This window comes from Neoarius graeffei, chromosome 2, assembly GCF_027579695.1.
Source record: "Neoarius graeffei isolate fNeoGra1 chromosome 2, fNeoGra1.pri, whole genome shotgun sequence".
NCBI classification, from domain to species: Eukaryota; Metazoa; Chordata; class Actinopteri; order Siluriformes; family Ariidae; genus Neoarius; species Neoarius graeffei.
In genome coordinates this window covers 93,120,580-93,142,145 of record NC_083570.1, presented here as the reverse complement: position 1 = coordinate 93,142,145, position 21,566 = coordinate 93,120,580, and the positions used below count along the sequence as shown (strand labels likewise).

General features: G+C 41.5%; 1 protein-coding gene across 1 annotated transcript; it reads left to right on the top strand.

The window, feature by feature from the left end:
• Positions 1 to 1,042: 1,042 nt before the first annotated feature.
• On the top strand, positions 1,043 to 20,792 carry LOC132870251 (hillarin-like). Its single transcript, XM_060903901.1, has 6 exons — positions 1,043 to 1,675; positions 1,803 to 1,917; positions 3,947 to 4,064; positions 10,450 to 10,641; positions 12,302 to 12,492; positions 19,489 to 20,792. The coding sequence occupies exons 1-6, from the start codon at positions 1,043 to 1,045 to the stop codon at positions 20,790 to 20,792; spliced, it is 2,553 nt and encodes an 850-aa protein (XP_060759884.1).
• Positions 20,793 to 21,566: the final 774 nt, after the last annotated feature.

Below are 21,566 nucleotides of genomic sequence, written 5' to 3'. Positions count from 1 at the left end.
AGCAGAACATACAAAAGCTCAGGTTTTAAAGAATGAGAGTCCATGAAAAAAAAGAGTACATGGTATAAGTGGGGGGAAAAAGTATTTCAGAGTGTCTTGAACAAATCTAATCTCATCTCATCTCATTATCTCTAGCCGCTTTATCCTTCTACAGGGTCGCAGGCAAGCTGGAGCCTATCCCAGCTGACTATGGGCGAAAGGCAGGGTACACCCTGGACAAGTCGCCAGGTCATCACAGGGCTGGCACATAGACACAGACAACCATTCACACTCACATTCACACCTACGGTCAATTTAGAGCCACCAGTTAACCTAACCTGCATGTCTTTGGACTGTGGGGGAAACCGGAGCACCCGGAGGAAACCCACGCAGACACAGGGAGAACATGCAAACTCCGCACAGAAAGGCCCTCGCCGGCCATGGGGCTCGAACCCAGGGCCTTCTTGCTGTGAGGCGACAGCGCTAACCACTACACCACCGTGCCGCCGTCTTGAACAAATACCCTTTTTTTTGGGGGGGGGGTGAATGTTTTCTTGATTGACACATCTGGAGCAAAGTACGGCAAGCTTTTCCCTAAAATTGTCTCTGGCCTTTCAAAGATAGTTCACACTTTAGTATTGATCCTATGACCTGTAGACGGAGTTCAAATCTTGATGATGCCATAGCCATCCAAGGCCGGGAGCTAAGGGAGCAAACCTGACTGTACTCTCTGGTTGGGAGGGGTGTCATTCTGTCCCTCTCCCCTGTCAGTCAGAGCAACACTAGCAAAAACAAAACAAACAAACAAACAAAAAAAAACATCTTTCGGGGAAGACAGATAGTGCGTTTCTCTGAGTGTGTTTTGCTGCCCTTTGAAGCAGTTAGAAATAGATGTGTTCGCCTTCATCGTCCCTAGTTGGTAGTTGTCATATATGATTTGGGAAAGCTGGCTGGTTGATGGGAATTTGTAGGTACAGGAGAAAACTGCACATAATTTCTCAGATGTTGTTTGGATTGTCTACTGTTTGGATTCTCCCTACAGGTTTCACAACTATAAGTAACCATGATGGCTGCTGACCCAAACATTTCACATATTCAACAGGAGCTCTGTCATCCCCCCTGTAATGCTAATCAAATGTGCTGTGAAAATGAGGACAACAACAACAATATCAATAATGAAGTGATAGCAGGGCTTTCTACCAGCATAGTGACTCAGAGCCAAGAACAAGAATATATTCATGAACACAGAAGTGAGAAGAGTTCCAACACTCAGGGTAAAGGAGATGAAATGAAAACCTCCCAAAGAGATCCATGTAGCTCACCAGTGTTTCCTAAAAACTCAACGAATAAGAATCAGACATACCAGACAACACAGAAGCCTGACATTTCCACTAAGAGTTCTGTGTTTGAAAAGTGGGCTACCATGGATAAGGCCAATCAGAAACCCCTTGTCAAGAAGCAGCTTTCAGAAATCAACAAAGCTTTCACTTGCAGAGCTGTGAAGAACTCGTGTCTGGTGAACGACGGAGATCAAACAAGAGAGAAGGTGTGGAGTAGAGCTATTCAGCAGGACAAGAGGAATGATCAGATTATCTTGAACCAGCATGGGTCCAGAAGGAAGCTGCAGAAGGAGCTGATCTCTAGCACTGATGATTTCTACAGAGTGGACACACATGCAATCAGTGCTGGCCAAGAGGTGAGAAATCTGTGCTATCTGATATGAAGCTATTCAAGGTGGAAAGTACTTGATATGTTCATGTGCTTGCAAAGAAACTGAAGGTGCTGCTTATTTAATCAGCAATGTGATCATGGATGTTGTGCAGCTAAAGAGTAAGAAGATCTTCTCAGTACAGACTATTGCCAGAACCATCACCAAGGGAACATCTACTGATTTAGAAAAGCTCCGTGCAATCTGGATCTGGCTCTGCCATAACATTGGTCAGTTTCTTTCACATTCTCTCTTTCGCAACATAAACAATATCTCTATGAGTTTTCTGACCATTATTAAGCATAAAAAAAATCCATCTATCCATCCATCCATTATCCATAACCGCTTATCCTGTGCAGGGTCGTGGGCAAGCTGGAACCTATCCCAGCTGACTATGGGCGAGAGGTGGGGTACACCCTGGACAAGTTGCTAAGTCATCACAGGGCTGACACATAGAGACAATCATTCACAATCACATTCACACCTACGGTCAATTTAGAGTCACCAATTAACCTAACCGGCATGTCTTTGGACTGTGGGGGAAACTGGAGCACCCGGAAGAAACCCACACAGACATGGGGAGAACATGCAAACTCCACACAGAAAAGCCGCTATCGGCCACTGGGCTCGAACCCAGAACCTTCTTGTTGGGAGGCGACAGCGCTAACCACTACACCACCATAATAAAATCCAAAAATGCTAAATAAATATCTTCTCAAAGAAAACGTCATTATTCTCTCCACATTCACTGGATATGAGCTAGTATCTTGCACTCTGATTGGCTACTCTACTACTAGGATATCAGCTCATATACCATGAGTAGAGAAAAACAAAATGGCAGAGCATGTTCCTCAACCAACCGAGGACAAAATAAAAACTCGACTTGAAAACAAAACTGCAAAAATACAAAAAAGCAACAAAATATGGAATGAAATTATTTGATGGTAAGAACGTATCTTTTTTAATTTTTCAAGAATTATTTTAGCATTTTTCACAAATCGCTACTGTCATTTCGTCGGTTTGTTTACATTCTAAGCAGAAATTATTTTGTCGGACATTTTGTATAAAGTTTTTATTTATCAAATTTGCAAAAAATAAAAATGCTCTGTTTCTCGAAATCCAGTGAATGTGAATAAAATAAAACAGTTATGCCACTCAATCACATAGTGCATGGCTTATAGCCAACTCAGCTCTACACACCTCATTGGCCATCAGCTCATGTACGACTCGATTTCATGGAATAACTTAACTATATCAACAAGTATTTTTTAAATGCATTTATGTGGCGTGTCCACCACACATTTCCCAAGCCCCTATATAAGTTGTTACTGTAGATACGAATACATAGCACAATGAGTGCAATAAAATAAATCAGTGATTTGCCTTGCAGTTACATTTTGACCAATCAGAATCGATGAGACTGATAAATGGGTATTATTTGATTGTACCTTGGACATTATTAAATGAATTATAATGTTTACCTGTGCAGTTCTATGACATGTAGAACATGACCGTGCTTGCATTTGCAGTTCTGGACTGTCGGACATTAGATATGTTTACTCTTTGGTTTGAAAATGATTTGTATCAGTTTACAGCTTATTTTTAAAACCTGGCTTGAGGGAGTGTGTGTGTGTGTGTCTCTCTCTTTTTGGAGTGGAGTCAGATTTTCTTCTGTCAGTTCAGATAACCACATAAATGTGATTTATTCTTTCGTTATATACAGTAGTGGTTGAAAGTTTGTGAACCCTTTAGAATTTTCTATATTTCTGGCACCTGATTGTTATCCCATTGATTGAAAACACCTGACTCTAATTTCACCTTCAAATTAATTGCCAATCCTAGAGGTTCACATACTTTTGCCACTCACAGATATGTAATAGTGGATCATTTTCCTCAATAAATAAATGACCAAGTATAATATTTTGTCTCATTTGTTTAACTGGGTTCTCTTTATCTACTTTTAGGACTTGTGTGAAAATCTGATGATGTTTTAGGTCATATTTATGCAGAAATATCGAAAATTCTAAAGGGTTCACAAACTTTCAAGCGCCACTGTAAAGTGTCACCAATGTGTTTCTTAAAACACATCACTTTGTACAGATGTGTGGTGTGCAATTTGACTGTTCTGATGACCAAATCTCAAACTTTTGCACAACAACAACATATGCACTGGGTAATCTGTACCTAATTACCAAAGTGTCTCTGATGGACAGAAACTAAAATATATGCTTGTACTGATAACAGTGTTGTTCCGTATAGAGTATGATTTGAATGGGTACCTGGGTCTGACTGAGAAAGTGTGTTCTCCTGAGCGGGTTATCGAAACAGGACGAGGAGTTTGCTGTGGATACTCCAGCCTCTGCTTACAACTGTGCAAGTAAGAGCATTACATCTTTCTTTGGCCTTTGATTGTGAACTTAATTATTAGCTGGTGAATATCTTCCTTTAATCCTGATATAATTTTGAACACTGTTGATTCCACAACAACACAGCATAAAAATGCTTACTATCTACCTCTAAGTATCTACAGTAATTAGTAATATGAGCAATACTTACAGAAATGGACAATAACTTAGGTTTGATTTGTAAATAAGTGATGGAAAAAAAATTTGACAGGTAATAAAACAAGACTTTTGTTCAATAGAAATTCAAATTAGACCGTATTTTTATATATCTCATGACATTACAGGCATTTAGCAGAAACTCTTATCCAGAGCAGCCTGAGGAGCAGTTGGGGGTTAGGTGCCTTGCTTGAGGGCACTTCAGCCATTCCTGCTGGTCCAGGGAATCAAACCGGTGACCTTTTGGTCCAAAAACTAATTCGCTAACCACAAAGCCATGGCTTCCCATTTTTCCTCACATATTTCCTCACACTGTGGCAGTTTTCAGTAAAATATCTGCTTGAAAGAGGTCTCTGGAGATGTGCTAGAATTTTAAATGGGAGAAAAACAAATGATATACAACCCCGATTCCAAAAAAGTTGGGACAAAGTACAAATTGGAAATAAAAATGGAATGCAATAATTTACAAATCTCAAAAACTGATATTGTATTCACAATAGAACATAGGCAACATATCAAATGTCAAAAGTGAGACATTTTGAAATTTCATGGCAAATATTGGCTCATTTGAAATTTCATGACAGCAACACATCTCAAAAAAGTTGGGACAGGGGCAATAAGAGGCTGGAAAAGTTAAAGGTACAAAAAAGGAACAGCTGGAGGACCAAATTGCAACTCATTAGGTCAATTGGCAATAGGTCATTAACATGACTGGGTATAAAAAGAGCATCTTGGAGTGGCAGCGGCTCTCAGAAGCAAAGATGGGAAGAGGATCACCAATCCCCCTAATTCTGCACCGACAACTAGTGGAGCAATATCAGAAAGGAGTTCGACAGTGTAAAATTGCAAAGCATTTGAACATATCATCATCTACAGTGCATAATATCATCAAAAGATTCAGAGAATCTGGAAGAATCTCTGTGCGTAAGGGTCAAGGCGGGAAAACCATACTGGGTGCCCGTGATCTTCGGGCCCTTAGATGGCACCACATCACATACAGGCATGCTTCTGTATTGGAAATCACAAAATGGGCTCAGGAATATTTCCACAGAACATTATCTGTGAACACAATTCACCGTGCCATCCGCCGTTGCCAGCTAAAACGCTATAGTTCAAAGAAAAAGCCGTATCTAAACATGATCCAGAAGCGCAGACGTCTTCTCTGGGCCAAGGCTCATTTAAAATGGACTGTGGCAAAGTGGAAAACTGTTCTGTAGTCAGACGAATCAAAATTTGAAATTCTTTATGGAAATCAGGGACACCGTGTCATTCGGACTAAAGAGGAGAAGGACAACCCAAGCCTGCATCTCTGATGGTATGGGGTTGCATTAGTGCGTGTGGCATGGGCAGCTTACACATCTGGAAAGACACCATCAATGCTGAAAGGTATATCCAGGTTCAAGAGCAACATATGCTCCCATCCAGACGACGTCTCTGTCAGGGAAGACCTTGCATTTTCCAACATGACAATGCCAAACCACATACTGCAGGGGTATCCAAACTGATCCATAAAGGGCCGTGTGGCTGCAGGTTTTCATTCCAGCCATGCAGCAGCACACCTGATTTGGCTTATTCAATCAGCTGACACACCCACCCTTTAATCAAGGGTGGGTGTGGCTGCAAGTATTTGACTGTGTGAAGACAGTTCAGCTGATTGAATGAGCCAAGTCAGGTGTGCTGCTGCATGGCTGGAATGAAAACCTGCAGCCACACGGCCCTTTATGGATCAGTTTGGATACCCCTGACATACTGCATCAATTACAGCATCATGGCTGCGTAGAAGAAGGGTCCAGGTACTGAACTGGCCAGCCTGCAGTCCAGATCGTTCACCCATAGAAAACATTTGGCACATCATAAAACGGAAGATATGACAAAAAAGACCTAAGACAGTTGAGCAACTAGAATCCTACATTAGACAAGAATGGGTTAAGATTCCTATACCTAAACTTGAGCAACTTGTCTCCTCAGTCCCCAGACATTTAAAGACTGTTGTAAAGAGAAAAGGGGATGTCTCACAGTGGTAAACATGGCCTTGTCCCAACTTTTTTGAGATGTGTTGTTGCCATGAAATTTAAAAATCACCTAATTTTTCTCTTTAAATGATACATTTTCTCAGTTTAAACATTTGATATGTCATCTATGTTCTATTCTGCATAAAATATGGAATTTTGAAACTTCCACATCATTGCATTCTGTTTTTATTTACAATTTGTACTTTGTCCCAACTTTTTTGGAATCGGGGTTGTACACCACTATGCTGGAAAAATCTTTATTATACATGATTTGTGCAGGGGGCGGCACGGTGGTGTAGTGGTTAGCGCTGTCGCCTCACAGCAAGAAGGTCCTGGGTTCGAGCCCCGGGCCCGGCGAGGACCTTTCTGTGTGGAGTTTGCATGTTCTCCCCGTGTCCGTGTGGGTTTCCTCCGGGTGCTCCGGTTTCCCCCACAGTCCAAAGACATGCAGGTTAGGTTAACTGGTGACTCTAAATTGACCGTAGGTGTGAGTGTGAATGGTTGTCTGTGTCTATGTGTCAGCCCTGTGATGACCTGGCGACTTGTCCAGGGTGTACCCCGCCTTTTGCCCGTAGTCAGCTGGGATAGGCTCCAGCTTGCCTGTGACCCTGTAGAAGGATAAAGCGGCTAGAGATAATGAGATGATAATGAGATGATTTGTGCAGATAAACAACAATTTTCATGCTTAAAGTTGTTTGGTTTTCTGAGGTTAATAAATGACAAGTGGATTTTACATGTATGCAGCTCATGCTGATATTGCAGGGAAACAGGACGTGGTTAAAGGCAAAAACAGACAATTCCTGGGAATTGAGAACAAATGATAAATAATCTAGATCTTTCAAGAATGACTTTTCTTGAAAGATTTGCATTTATTTACAATATTGCTTAGAGAATTCAGTGATTTTATATTTACAATGTATATTTCTGGCAAGGGTTTTACTAGTCTTTTTCTATGTATTAATATGCTGCAATTTGGTGAGGTAAGATACTCATCTCATCTCATTATCTCTAGCCGCTTTATCCTGTTCTACAGGGTCGCAGGCAAGCTGGAGCCTATCCCAGCTGACTACGGGCGAAAGGCGGGGTACACCCTGGACAAGTCGCCAGGTCATCACAGGGCTGACACATAGACACAGACAACCATTCACACTCACACCTACGGTCAATTTAGAGTCACCAGTTAACCTAACCTGCATGTCTTTGGACTGTGGGGGAAACCGGAGCACCCGGAGGAAACCCACGCGGACACAGGGAGAACATGCAAACTCCGCACAGAAAGGCCCTCGCCGGCCACGGGGCTCGAACCCGGACCTTCTTGCTGTGAGGCAACAGCGCTAACCACTACACCACCGTGCCGCCCGAGGTAAGATACTAAATAAGGTAATTTTAAGTGTTAAACATTCCTGTATGTTAGATTAGGGACAATGCTGCCACTAATAAACATGCAACATTTAACAAATATTGGCTGGTGTTGAGCAGTAGATCAGATATATTCCATTCAGCTAGTATGATGTTGAATGAGTCAAAGACGAGTTTAGTATCATGCTAGCTGAATAGAATATATCTGATATACTACAAAACAAGCCAGCCAATATTATTATTATTGTTATTATTATTATTATTATTATTATTACACCAGAGGGGAACCGTCAGCGCCTTCTAGGCCTTCAGAGAAGGTCCAAGCATATCAGCATTTCAAATGTTATATTTGATTTCTTTCATTCTTTAATTTCTTTCATAATTTCATTACAATTATTCTCTTCTAATTCAGCCTCGTTTTCTATCAAATTTGCTTCAGAAATGAAAGGGTTACTGTCCTGAAAACAGTAAAATCAAGTTATCCAATGAAATTTTTTGTTTGTTGCCTCTAGGCAGAGTTTAGAGCTGGCTCACTCATTGGTTAAGAGTTCATTGCCGGGACAGAAAGCCATGGCAGTGTATGTTTATATAAGAGTGACAGATGAATTAACCAGTTAGATTTTGATTTATAGTGGGAGGGACCAAAGATTTATCACTCTCGGCCTTCTCAAAGGCCAACGTGAGCTTAACTGTGAGTTGGCGCTGTCAGCACAGCAGTGAAGTCACCTTCCAGCCGGTGTAGCGTTCATCAGTAGTGTTAGCGAATTCTAATAAAGCAGTCAATCCAGTGCTATGGAGAGCAAGTAACACAAGCTAATGACCAAGAAACTAAGATTTCTGTCTCCAGACTCTTCTTCCACGCACACTCACTACAGTATTTTTCACAGACTTTAGTATTCATGTCCCTGTGTAATTTACTTAGTTACTTTTAAAATCAACATCGACAACTACACACAACAGAGCTACCTGGCAGCCTGCCACCAATCCCTTGCAAAATCCTTTGCCCTGTTGCTTTTTGGTGCGTCTGGCTACGTTTTGGCTGAGCTTAAGTCCCAACTCTAATAGTAACGGTTTGACATTGATATACACACTCATCTCATCTCATTATCTCTAGCCGCTTTATCCTTCTACAGGGTCGCAGGCAAGCTGGAGCCTATCCCAGCTGACTACGGGCGAAAGGCGGGGTACACCCTGGACAAGTCGCCAGGTCATCACAGGGCTGACACATAGACACAGACAACCATTCACACTCACACCTACGGTCAATTTAGAGTCACCAGTTAACCTAACCTGCATGTCTTTGGACTGTGGGGGAAACCGGAGCACCCGGAGGAAACCCGCGCGGACATGGGGAGAACATGCAAACTCCGCACAGAAAGGCCCTCGCCGGCCACGGGGCTCGAACCTGGACCTTCTTGCTGTGAGGCGACAGCGCTAACCACTACACCACCATGCCGGCCATATACACACACTCTTTTCCAGTTTTTCAATGTCTGTTGGTACGTTTTTCTCTTGTAAAAATGCATGAAGAATACCTAATGAAGTTTTGGTAGCCTTTTGGATGTTCAACACGTCTTTCTCTTTCCTGGTGAACAAAGAAATGCTTCTGTGCATGCACAGCAGAAAACTCTCACTGAATATTTGTATCAGCTCCAACATGTGACGTCATATTGTCTTGACAACAATGCAATATTGTAAACCATATTCAACGCTCATTCTCCATTGGGTAGAGTGACATAATACACATAGGATAAGTGATATGCAAACAATACTGCATGCTATCAAACCAAATAAATGAAACCCGCTTGAAGGGAATAGAATACATGTTTTTATTCCATCAAAAAAGTGTCCTGTATGTATAATAATTAATGGTAAACCTACAGTATATTCTGAATAGGGGTGGCATGGTGGTGTAGTGGTTAGCGCTGTCACCTCACAGCAAGAAGGTCTGGGTTTGAGCCCCGTGGCCGGCAAGGGCCTTTCTGTGCGGAGTTTGCATGTTCTCCCCGTGTCCGCGTGGGTTTCCTCCGGGTGCTCCGGTTTCCCCCACAGTCCAAAGACATGCAGGTTAGGTTAACTGGTGACTCTAAATTGACCGTAGGTGTGAATGTGAGTGTGAATGGTTGTCTGTGTCTATGTGTCAGCCCTGTGATGACCTGGCGACTTGTCCAGGGTGTACCCCGCCTTTCGCCCATAGTCAGCTGGGATAGGCTCCAGCTTGCCTGCGACCCTGTAGAATAGGATAAAGCAGCTAGAGATAATGAGATGAGATGAGATATTCTGAATATATATATATATATATATATATATATATATATATATATATATAAAACACACACACACACACACAGTCTTGCAGGTTACCAAAATTCTGGGTTCCTCCCAGACTACTATGTCAAATTTGGTGAAGATCCATTGAGAAATGGTAATGTTAACCCAAGACAAACAAAAATCCAAACATCCACCACCCAGGGGCCCACCAGGGACCCCTTGGGGCCCAAATATGGGATTTCTGAGTTCTGCCAAATTGTGGCTCTCTCCTGTATGTATGTGCCAAGTTTAGTGAAGATCTGTTGAGAGTTTGTGTTGATAAATCTAACTTGAAAGGCATTGAGGGAGGGGGTGGGTGGATGTTGTGCCCCCCAGGGACCTCCCTGGGGCCCATACATGAATTTTGTTTATATCTGAAAAATTCTGGGTCATCCCTGGACCTACTTGCCAAATTTGGTGAAAATCCATCAAGAAATGGCGACGTTAGCTCAAGACAAACAAACAAACTTTGCTGCTTCGTATATAAAGAAGATATACATGGTCTCTGCTCTCTCTGCAGAGAAGTTGGCATTGAGTGCAGGGAGGTGGGTGGCCATGGCAAAGGTATTGGATACAAATTGGGCCAGAGCTACCAGAACACCAAGTCAAATCATTCATGGAATGCAGTGCATTTGGAGGATCACTGGTATCTGCTGGATGCCTGCTGGGGAGCTGGGAGAGTCGATATGGAGAACAAAACTTTTATAAAGAGGTACCACACACACACAGACAGACAGACAGACAGACAGACACACACACACACACACACACACACACACACACAATCATGTACAGTTATACCATGCCCATATGTACATTAAGGCCAAAAAGTATGTGCACATCCGACCTTCATACCCACACAGTATGCGCTTGTTAAATATCCAGTTATCCAGTTCCACAACCATTGGCATTGATATGGATTTGGCCCTCCTCCACTCTTCTGGGAAAGCTTTCTCATAAATTTGGGAATGTGGATGTGGGATTCATGCCCATTCAGCCAGAAGAGCATTAGTAAAGACAGGCATTGGCGTCAAACAAAAAGGTCTCATGTACAGCCGGTGTGCTATCAAACTGTGCTACCTATCAAGATATGCTAACCTGCTTCTTTGCACATGTGCAGACCCATTTTTTTGAACTCCATTTCCATGCCCATCATTTCATACTACCTTGCAATGTTTTTGGTCATATTTAAGAAGGAAAATAGTCCTAAAAGGTTTACTAACCTTAAGCAGAAACTGAATATATTGTTAATAACTAAACTGCCATTTTTGCAGTCTGCTGAAGACTTTCTTAAGACAGGAAACATCAGCAGAACACAAACATCTGCACAAGCAGTTGCAAAGGCTTGAATGCAGGTAGTTTGTGCACTGCTTGAACGTAAAGGTTAGTGGCATCAGACATAAAAGCAGAAGAAACATTTCCTTCAAACGTTCCTTCAAATGCTTATCAAAATACGCTACCTTTAAATGTACATTTCAGAATATGAAAATAGAGTATAAAAACATGCTCCCCATGCTCTGACAGTGCCCTTGGAGTGACTGGAGGTGTAAAATAGAATGTGTATCTACTGGGAGCATTATTTGATGGAGAATATTGGTATATCAAAATGTGCTACTTTAAAAATGTCATAATCAAAACATGCAAGACAAGCTCTGACAGTACACGTGACCTCGTTTGTAATCTAAATAAATATGTAACGTAACTTGTGAGTTATATCTTTAGGAGATATACAAAAATTGTACCGATAATCAACGGTAGCACTTTTTGACAAAGTAGCATAAATTGATGGACTCTGTTGTCGACTGGCACTACGGTAGCATTTTTCGACAGGGCAGCACAAATCGTCAGAACGTCGGCATTCTAGTTAGTTATTTCCAGTGAAAGGAAACCTTAATGCTACAAGAAGAAACTAACAGATGTATTTGTTAGTTGTTTAATACTAAACTATAGCTAATTTGGTTGGGCTAAGCCATTTAATTTCCCTGTATGTTACTTTGATTCTATTTTCAGTCAGAAATGAACACACCTGCCCTGACATGGGCTGTGTGGCACAATAAAGGGTGTGAGTTCCAAAAATCCACCATTGCAGTAAGATTTTCAAAGCCCCTTTTTACTAATTTGAGATTTACTGTAAGTTTTTAATTAAAGTTATGTCAACAACAGTAGATTAATTCAGTGTAGAATTCTACCAGACATGTATCTGACAAGTTGGGGGCATGCTTTTTAGTCAGTCATTATTAACCATTAAGTTTCTTCCAAAACTAAGCACCCCCCCCCCAAAAAAAAAAAAGTCAACATTTGAAAGTTGAGTATAGACACCCAAATATTGTCAGCATTGTCAAAAATTAATTATTCTTCATTCTCTATGTTAGATATAATGAATTCTACTTCCTAACGGATCCAGAGGACTTCATTAATTCACACTGGCCCGATGAGGAGGAGTGGCAGCTGCTGGACAGCCCCATTAAGCTGGAGGAGTTTGAGAAGAGTGTGCTGAAAACCTCTGAGTTTTACAAGCTTGCGTTAACTCTTATCTACCCCAAACAATTCTTACTTGTTACAGGTTAGTCCCTGAGTCTTGTACAGATTTCAACGTGCCTCTACGATTGAGTTTTATCCTGTGATGTATTAAAAATTGTGCAGAAAAAAAAAATTTGATTCCATAACATGATCCCTATTGGAAAACCATACAAAAAACATGGAAAGCATGAATCCATTACAGACTTCTACAGTTTTACAAATGGATTGATAATCCTGCCTGGAAGGAAAATAAATCAGTTACAGATGTAGGTTGTATTTAGTGTGTTATTAATAATTGGAATATTACCAGTTCTAAATAATATTGCCTGTTTTATATTAATATTTATTTGTTTCCTTGCAGACAAATTCTATTAAATGCCATTAGAGCTATTAAGTTTAGAACCTGACAGGGTGTGCTGCTACAGGAAGGACAGACAAGTGTGATGTAGCTTGTAGTGTTGTAGTCAAGACCACCTAAATCAAGACCAAGTCATGACCAAGACCAAAATGTATCAAGACTGAGACAAGACCAAGATTTGAGGGATTGAGACCAAGTCAAGACCAAGACAGGACAAGACTGAGTCAAGATCAGGACCAGACTAGTGGGTGTGAAGGAGGGCGGGGGCAGGGGAGGGGAGGGGAGGGGAGGGGTGATGGCCGTTAACAGTAACAAAAATTTCAAATTAGTAATGAGTCACGTTATTGGTTACATTTGAAGCAGGAAGTTTTACATCCAATCACAGTAACACTGTTAACAAATAAATCAGACAATGCACAGGCAATTTCGTGAAATCCCCACAGTTCAAGTCAACTTTATTGTCAAATATGCTATACATGCTCGACATACAGCACAGATGAAATTACAGTCCTCTCTGACCCACGGTGCAAACAGGCAATGCAATAAATAAAAATAGAATAATTGAAATAAACAATACAAACAGTATAAACACTCTAGATAAGAACTAGACATAGACTAAACACTCATATATATATATATATATATATATATATATATATATATATATATATATATATATATATATACACACACACACATATATATATTAGTGTGTATGCACAAAGAGCAGAAGAGGGTGGTGGTGATAGATGTGGCGATCCCAGCTGACGCCAACATCGGGAAGAAGGAACATGAGAAACTTGAGAAGTATCAAGGGTTGAAAGAGCAGCTGGAACGGATGTGGAAGGTCAAGGGTTGCGTGGTCCCCGTGGTAGTGGGGGCACTTGGGGCAGTAACCCCCAAACTGGGAGAGTGGCTCCAGCAAATCCCAGGAACAACATCTGAAGCCTCAGTCCAGAAGAGCGCAGTCCTAGGAACATCGAAGATACTGCGCAGAACCCTCAAACTCCCAGGCCTCTGGTAGAGGACCCGAGCTTGAGGATGACATGGATACCACCCCCCCGCCGGGGGTGAGAAGATTATATATGTATATATATATATACACACACACACACACACACACACACACACACACTGTAAAATATAATACGTTGACTTTACTTAAAAAAAATATGCAAAGTCGTTGCCTCAAAAAAAGTCATTTATGTTGATTTAGATAAATTAGATTGGGTTAACTTATTTTTTGTGAGTTTGCAGTACTCAAATTAACTTAGATTAGTTTGATTACATTAACTTATTTATTGTGAGTTTGCAGTACTCAAATTAACTTAGATTAGTTTGATTACATTAACTTATTTATTGTGAGTTTGCAGTACTCATCTTATATAATTTTGATTACATTAACTTATTTATTTTAAGTTTACAGTACTCAAATCAATGGCTTTCAGATATCTTTTTTCATAAATTTAACTTAATATTCATGAATTGTGAAAGCTTAATTCTCTAGTTTTACTCATCCTTCATATTGAGGCCAATTTAACTTTAATTTTCTTGACCAAAGAGTTTTGCGAAAGACAATAGGACACATGCTAATTTAATAAAAAAAAAAACACACACAATACAAGGTAATGAGCCCCCAAACAAATGAATGGTGAACACATTGGATTTACTTTGCAATTAACATTTATTTTAAATGCTAAACAACGCATCATTTAAGGCTCTGGAAACATGTTCCACTTTTGTTAATCCTGGTGCATGTGCTGAAAAGACCGCGCGTAGATGGGGCAGGTCTGCGCATGTCTAAACACAACGCCCAAAGGACTCTGGGACAATAAATTATATTTTCTAATTTAACTGAAGTGGAGTACACTAAGTTAAGCGTGTTCTCCAACTTGAAATTAGCAGTTATTTATTTAATATTAGTGTTGACAACAGGTTGATGATTTCTAAGTTTGATTCACTAATCATTTCTAATTAATTTGAATATTTGCATTTACAGTGCAAGTGCATCTCAAAAAATTAGAATATTGTGAAAAAGTTCAATATTTTCCATCAGTTATTTAAGAAAGTGAAAATGTTATTTATTATAGACTCATTACACATAAATTAAAATATTTCAAGCATTTTTCTATTTTAATTTTCATCAGTATGGCATACAGTACAAAAACATAAAAAAAATCTCAAAATATTAGAATATTTCATTTCGAGTTTGAGTAAAACACTATGAACACAGTGCATCTCTCAGTCTAGTTCAGTACACACAACCACAATCATGGGGAAGACTGCTGACTTGACTGTTGTCCAGAAGATGATCACTGATGCCCTCCACAAGGAGGGTAAGCCACAAAAGGTCATTGCTGAAAAGGGTTGCTGGAAAAGGTGCGCAAGCAACAGGGATGGCCGCAGTCTTGAGAGGATTGTCAAGAAAAGTTGATTCAAGAAGTTGGGAGAGCTTCACAAGGAGTGGACTGAGGCTGGTGTCAGTGTATCAAGACCCATCACAAACAGACATCTTCAAGAAAGGGGATACAACTTTTGCATTCCTAATGTCAAGCTCCTCCTGAGCCAGAGACAATGTCAGAAGTGTCTTATCTGGGCTAAGGAGAGAAAGAAATGGACTGTTGCTCAGTGGTCCAAAGTCCTCTTTTCAGATGAAAGTACATTTTGCATTTCATTTGGAAATCACGATTCTAGAGTCTGGAGGAAGAGTGGAGAGGCAGAGAATCCAAGGTGTTTGAAGCCCAGTGTGAAGTTTCCACAGTCTGTGATGATTTGGGGTGCCATGTCATCTGCTGGTGTTGGTTCACTGTATTTATCAAGTCCAAAATCAACACAGCCATCTACCAGGAGATTTTAGAGCACTTCATGCTTCCATCTGCTGATGAACTAGTTGGAGATGCTGATTTCCTTTTCCAGCAGGACTTAGCACCCACCCACAGTGCCAAAACTACTACCAAATGGTTTGCTGACCATGATATTACTGTGTTTGATTGGCCAGCCAACTTGCCTGACCTGAACCCCATCGAGAATCTATGGGGTATTGTCAAGAGGAAGATGAGAAACACCCGACCCAAAAATACAGATACGCTGAAGGCCACTATCAAAGCAACTTGGGCTTCAATAACACCTCAGCAGTGCCACAGACTGATCACCTCCATGCCACACCGCATTGATACAGTAATTCATGGTAAAGGAGCCCCAACCAAGTATTGAGTGTATAAATGAATATACTTTTCAGAAGTTGGACATTTCTGTATTGTAAATCCTTTTTTTGATTGACCTTAGGGAATATTCTAATAATTTGAGATACTGGATTTCTGATTTTCATGAGCTATAAGCCATAATCATCAAAATTAAAACAAAAAAGGCTTTAAATATTTCACTTTACATGTAATGAATATAGAATATATGAAAGTTTACCTTTTTGAATTAAATTATGAAAAAAGGAACTTTTTCATGGTATTCTAATTTTTTGAGATGCACTAGTACATACACATAAATTGGAGCAAATAAACAGTCAAGGGCACTTGAGGTATAGCAGGTAAACAAGAAATAAGCGGTATAAACTATAAACAATAAACCAATAGCTGTTTAGGTGAGGTAGTGTGGAATAGTGTAAATGAGCGAGGTAAAGTGAAATGTGCAGTCCCTGAGTTCAGTGTGTTAATGAACGTTGAGAGTGTGTGTGTGTGTGTGTGTGTGTGTGTGTGTGTGTGTGTGTGTGTGTTGGGGGGTGGAAACTGAAGGTGACATGTCAGATGCTGAAGGGAGGTGTGCGAGCAGAATCTGTGGCAGGGGGCAGAGGGGGGAGGAAGGGCAGAACAGGGAGGGAGTTGAGCCTCCTGACCGCCTGGTGAAAGAAACTGTCCTTGAGCCTGCTGGTTTGGGCCCGGAGACTGCAGTCTCCTCCCCGATGGCAGCAGACTGAAGAGGCTGTGAGATGGGTGGGTGGGGTCACCTGCAATCCTGATGGCTTTGCGGGTGAGGTGGGAGTTATAGATATCCATTAGAGAAGGGAGAGAGACACCAATGATCCTCTCAGCTGCTCTCACGATGCGCTGCAGAGTCTTGCAGCAGGACACGGTGCAGGTGTCGTACCACACGGTGATGCAGCTGGTCAGGATGTTCTCGATGGTGCCTCTGTAGAATGTGTGCATGATGGGGGCCGGGACTCTTGCTCTCTTCAGTTTGCAGAGGAAGTACAGATGCTGTTGGGCTTTTTTGGCCAGTGATGCGGTGTTGTTGCTCCAGGACAGGTCTTCAGAGATGTGCATACCCAGAAACTTGGTGCTGCTCACCCTCTCCACTGCAGCACCGTCGATAGATAGTGGAGCATGCTGGGTGTGTGCTCTCCTGAAGTCCACAACAATCTCCTTCGTCTTCTCCACGTTCAGGCGGAGATTATTGTCCTTGCACCACATGGCCAAGCGGCTCACCTCACTCCTGTAGATTGTCTCATCGCCATTGTTGATGAGACCCACCACAGTCATGTCATCCGTAAACTTAATGAAGAGATTTGAGCTGGATGTTGGTGTGCAGTCGTGGGTCAGCAAAGTGAAGAGGAGGGGGCTTAGTACACATCCTTGGGGGGCCCCCGTGTTTAGTGTGATGGTGCTGGAAGAGTTGCTGCCGACTCATACAGCCTGTGGTCTCCCCATCAGGAAGTCTAGCAGCCAGTTGCACAGGAAGGTGTTGAATCCCAGCTGGTCCAGTTTATGAATGAGCTGCTGAGGACTGATTGTGTTGAATGCTGAGCTAAAGTCTATGAACAGCATTCTGACATACGAGTCTTTTGTCTCCAGGTGGGTAAGAGCTGAGTGGAGGGCAGTGGAGATAACGTCATCGGTCGAACGGTTGGACTGATATGCAAACTGGAAAGGGTCCAAGGTGGGGGGGAAGGCAGACTTGATATGCTGCATGACTAGCCGCTCGAAGCACTTCATGAGGATGGGAGTGAGTGCGACAGGGCGGTAGTCATTGTAGCAGGAGGGAGACGGCTTCTTCGGGACCGGGATGATGGTGGTGGCTTTGAGGCACTTGGGGACAACAGCCTGGCTCAACGAGGTGTTGAAGATGTCTGTAAAGACATCTGTGAGCTCCTCGGCACAGTCTCTCAGGACACGACCAGGAATGTTATCAGGACCCAGGGCTTTCCTTGCATTTGTCGTCCTGAGAGCTCTCCTCATGCTATCTGGGGACAGTGTCAACACCTGGTCGCCGGGAGGTGGTGGGGTCTTCTGTGCCATGGTGCTGTTGTCTGCCTCAAAGCGAGCGAAGAAGTCGTTCGACTGATTCAGCAGAGACATGGAGTAGTCACAGGTCTGTGGCGAGGGCTTATAGTCTGTGATGGTCTGAATCCCAGTTGTGGTTTTAACCGGTATTGAAATAAAATCCTGAGTCGTCTATGCCTGAGACCAAGACAAGGCTGAGTAAAAATGCGGTCAATTCTGAGACGAGATGAGATGAGACCTTCAAAAAGTGGTCTTCAGACAAGACCGGTCTCAAATATTAATACAATAGCAGCTTGTTATGAAGCAGTTACTATTCCTACCCTGAAGATGATTATATTCCACATCTTCTAGTGTTCTGTTGCTCTTTCATACCACAACAATTTGCCAATGATCACAATATTTGTATAACTAAGTGTTTTATAATTACATTTAATTTTGTTGAATGTCATCACAACAACTTGCATTATAGCAGCCCTAATGTCATTCCATTATCAGAAACACTCTCTCTCTCTCTCTCTCTCTGTGTTAATAAGACAAAAAAAGACAAAAATCACAGCTTTGTACTTCTTCCTGAAGACTTTCCCTTGGTGTAACCTTAAGTCACAGCTTTACTTTTGACCGTTACAAAGCACTGACACAGGAGACTCCTTACAAAGATGCAAAATAAAGGTCTCCTTAGGAGGAAAAAAAATCGATATCACCAATTACATGCTTTTAAATCCATTTATACAGAGTGTTTATCATACAAGTCTCAATAATGGCTGTTATTATAGAAATGATAACATGTGAGAAAGTGCATTAATATCAACTTATGATTTGTCTTGCAGCCTGAAATACCACCTAAGCTGATGCTATCACCAATTAATCAACACATTCTGACTAATCAGAATTGAGAATTTAATAGTGCTGTGATATAAATAACCATGAAAACAGCTCATTGACATGTATTGATCAGACACAACCAGACTCCTGGAGGACAATTTTGAAGCCAGTAGATACACATTAAATACAATCCATAAATGGGTCACCTTTTAACCTAAACATCATTAATAACCATTAAAAAATGTATGATTTTCTAATGGGATTCAAAGGTGTCTTAGTAGTGACAAGTGGCTTCTGATGCTGGTGTTATGGCAAACAACTGTTGCTTTGTTGATTCAATGGACCTGATGGATATGCACATCTGTATTCGTCTTTCATTCCTCTCTAGTCTACAAGAAAATAGAAAGTGAATCATATATTACGAATCATGTTTATGTTAACAGACAAATATTCCACTGGTACAATTAACCATGCTGAATATATTATGGATATTAATGTTGAATGATGAATGAGTAGCCTCAAACACCACTAGACCCATTCTCAATAGGAAATTAAGCAAGGTTGTTTTTTTTTTTTTAAACTAGCAAAATATTGCACTTTATTACAATTATCCTATTTTTGTGTTCAGAGGATGGTAAGGCTTCCATATCAGTGGGATTCTCTCAGCCTGTGGACTTCACATATGAGATTTCTCAGCACCACAGTAGTGAACAGAAGGAGCTGAGTACCTCTATGGGTCAACTCACTGTCATGCAGAACAGCATGAAGCTCCATCTGATGCCGCCATCCTCAGGAACATTTGACATCATGCTGTTTGCACGACCAGGACATACTTCTGGAAAGTTCAGCTGGGTGTGTTCCTTTCTACTGGAGTGCTATGAGCCTAAGACTTCAGAGAATCTCCCTGAGAACCCTTACCTGTACTGGGGATTGACACAAAATGCTGAAGATCTGGGAGTGAAATCATGCGTATATGATAGTGAGGCTATTTTACTCAAATCGGGGTCATATGAACTTGTACTGCAGACTAGCAGGCCACTCATGATGCTGTGTGAAATAAGCCATAAGAATTTGGATGACACCCTGTCTAAGAGATGTCTAGCCACCCAAATTGAAGCAGAAAAACTCACCTGTTGCATTCTTTGTCCATACATTGGTTATTACAGACTGTCTGTATTTGTCAGGGACTATGAGAGTGACAGGAACAGCTTCCAGAATGTGGGAAACTTTCTTCTTCACTGCATCGCCAACCCAGTCAACTTGAATCAGCTTTTGCCTCCAGATCTCAGCCACTTTTGTGGGCCTGGAATCAGAACTGATGATGCTGGCTTATCAAAGTTCAGCCACACAGCAGCAATATTGAGCACACAGCAGGGAAAATGCAACATCACCTTCCAGAACCCAAGGGATCTGGACCTCCATGCCATTTTAAAACATGGCAAAGAAGAATCTGGACACTCCCTTTCTCAGTATGTCTTCTTCACCCACAATGGCGATAAAATCACTCTCAGTGTGGCTCTGCCTGAGCCGGGACTTTACAAACTGAGTCTTTATGGAAAGACTCCATCCAATCAGAAATTTAACCTGCTGTGTGATTTCATCCTTCAGAACAGCTCAGAGAGCTCGTGGCCCCCATTCCCGTACACCTACACAGCCTGGCGGAAGGGCAGTGTGCTGTTTGAGCCACGTTCAGGCCTACTTGAGCCACTGTGTTGGGTTCAGTTCCGTGTCTGTGTCCCTGGGGCTCGCAGAGTCACTGTGCTGGCTGAGCAGATGGTGGATCTGCAAATCAACAAGAGTCACATTTGGGAAGGAGAAGTGTTCACAGGGAACGTGGAACAGATCAAACTCGCAGTCAGCCAGGAGGAAACATCCAATCAGATGGACATCCTGATGTGTTTTGATGTGCTGAAGCCACAAAATGAGATGTAAAAAAAAAGAACTGGGGAAGTAGGACAGTCCAGACATGGTGCATGGTGCAGCATGTCCAGAGTCCCCAGTTCAACCATAACTGGGTATCCTTAGATGGACTGGTCTCCCATCCAGATCCCACCTCACTCCCAGATTTCTGGGATAGGCTCAGACCAGCTCTGACCAGGATGAAGTAATTACTGAAGATGAATGAATGAATGTTGTCTGGATGCAATTTCTGCATCTAGAAATTCAAATCAGGGTGAAAAGAAATGCTTAATTAGACATGACTGATCACCATGAACACAATTTGTAACAGTAACTGTAATGCTTGTTTTGAATTTCCATAAAGCCCTTGTCATACCCTAGATGATGTACCCTAGATTATGTCTTTGTATTACATTTTTTTCTTCAAGGTGCTAAAGAGATATAGCCAGGTCCATAAATATTTGAACAGTCACACAGTTTTTGATATTTTGCCACTATATATCACCACAATGGACTGTGGAAATTAAGCAATCAAGTTGTTGGAGTATAGACTTTCAGCTTTATGTCAAGGATTTAACAATTATTGTATTAACTATTTAGTGATTACAGCCATATTTTTCACATAATCCCTCCATTTTCACAGGCTCAAAAGTTATTGAACAAGCCAACAACTATGAATATAAGGATTATTTTTTAATACTTGGATACAAATCCTTTGCAGTCAATGACCACCTGAAGCTTGGAACCCATAGACATCACTAAGTGCTGAGTTTCCTCCCTTGAGATGCTTTCCCAGGCTTTTACTGC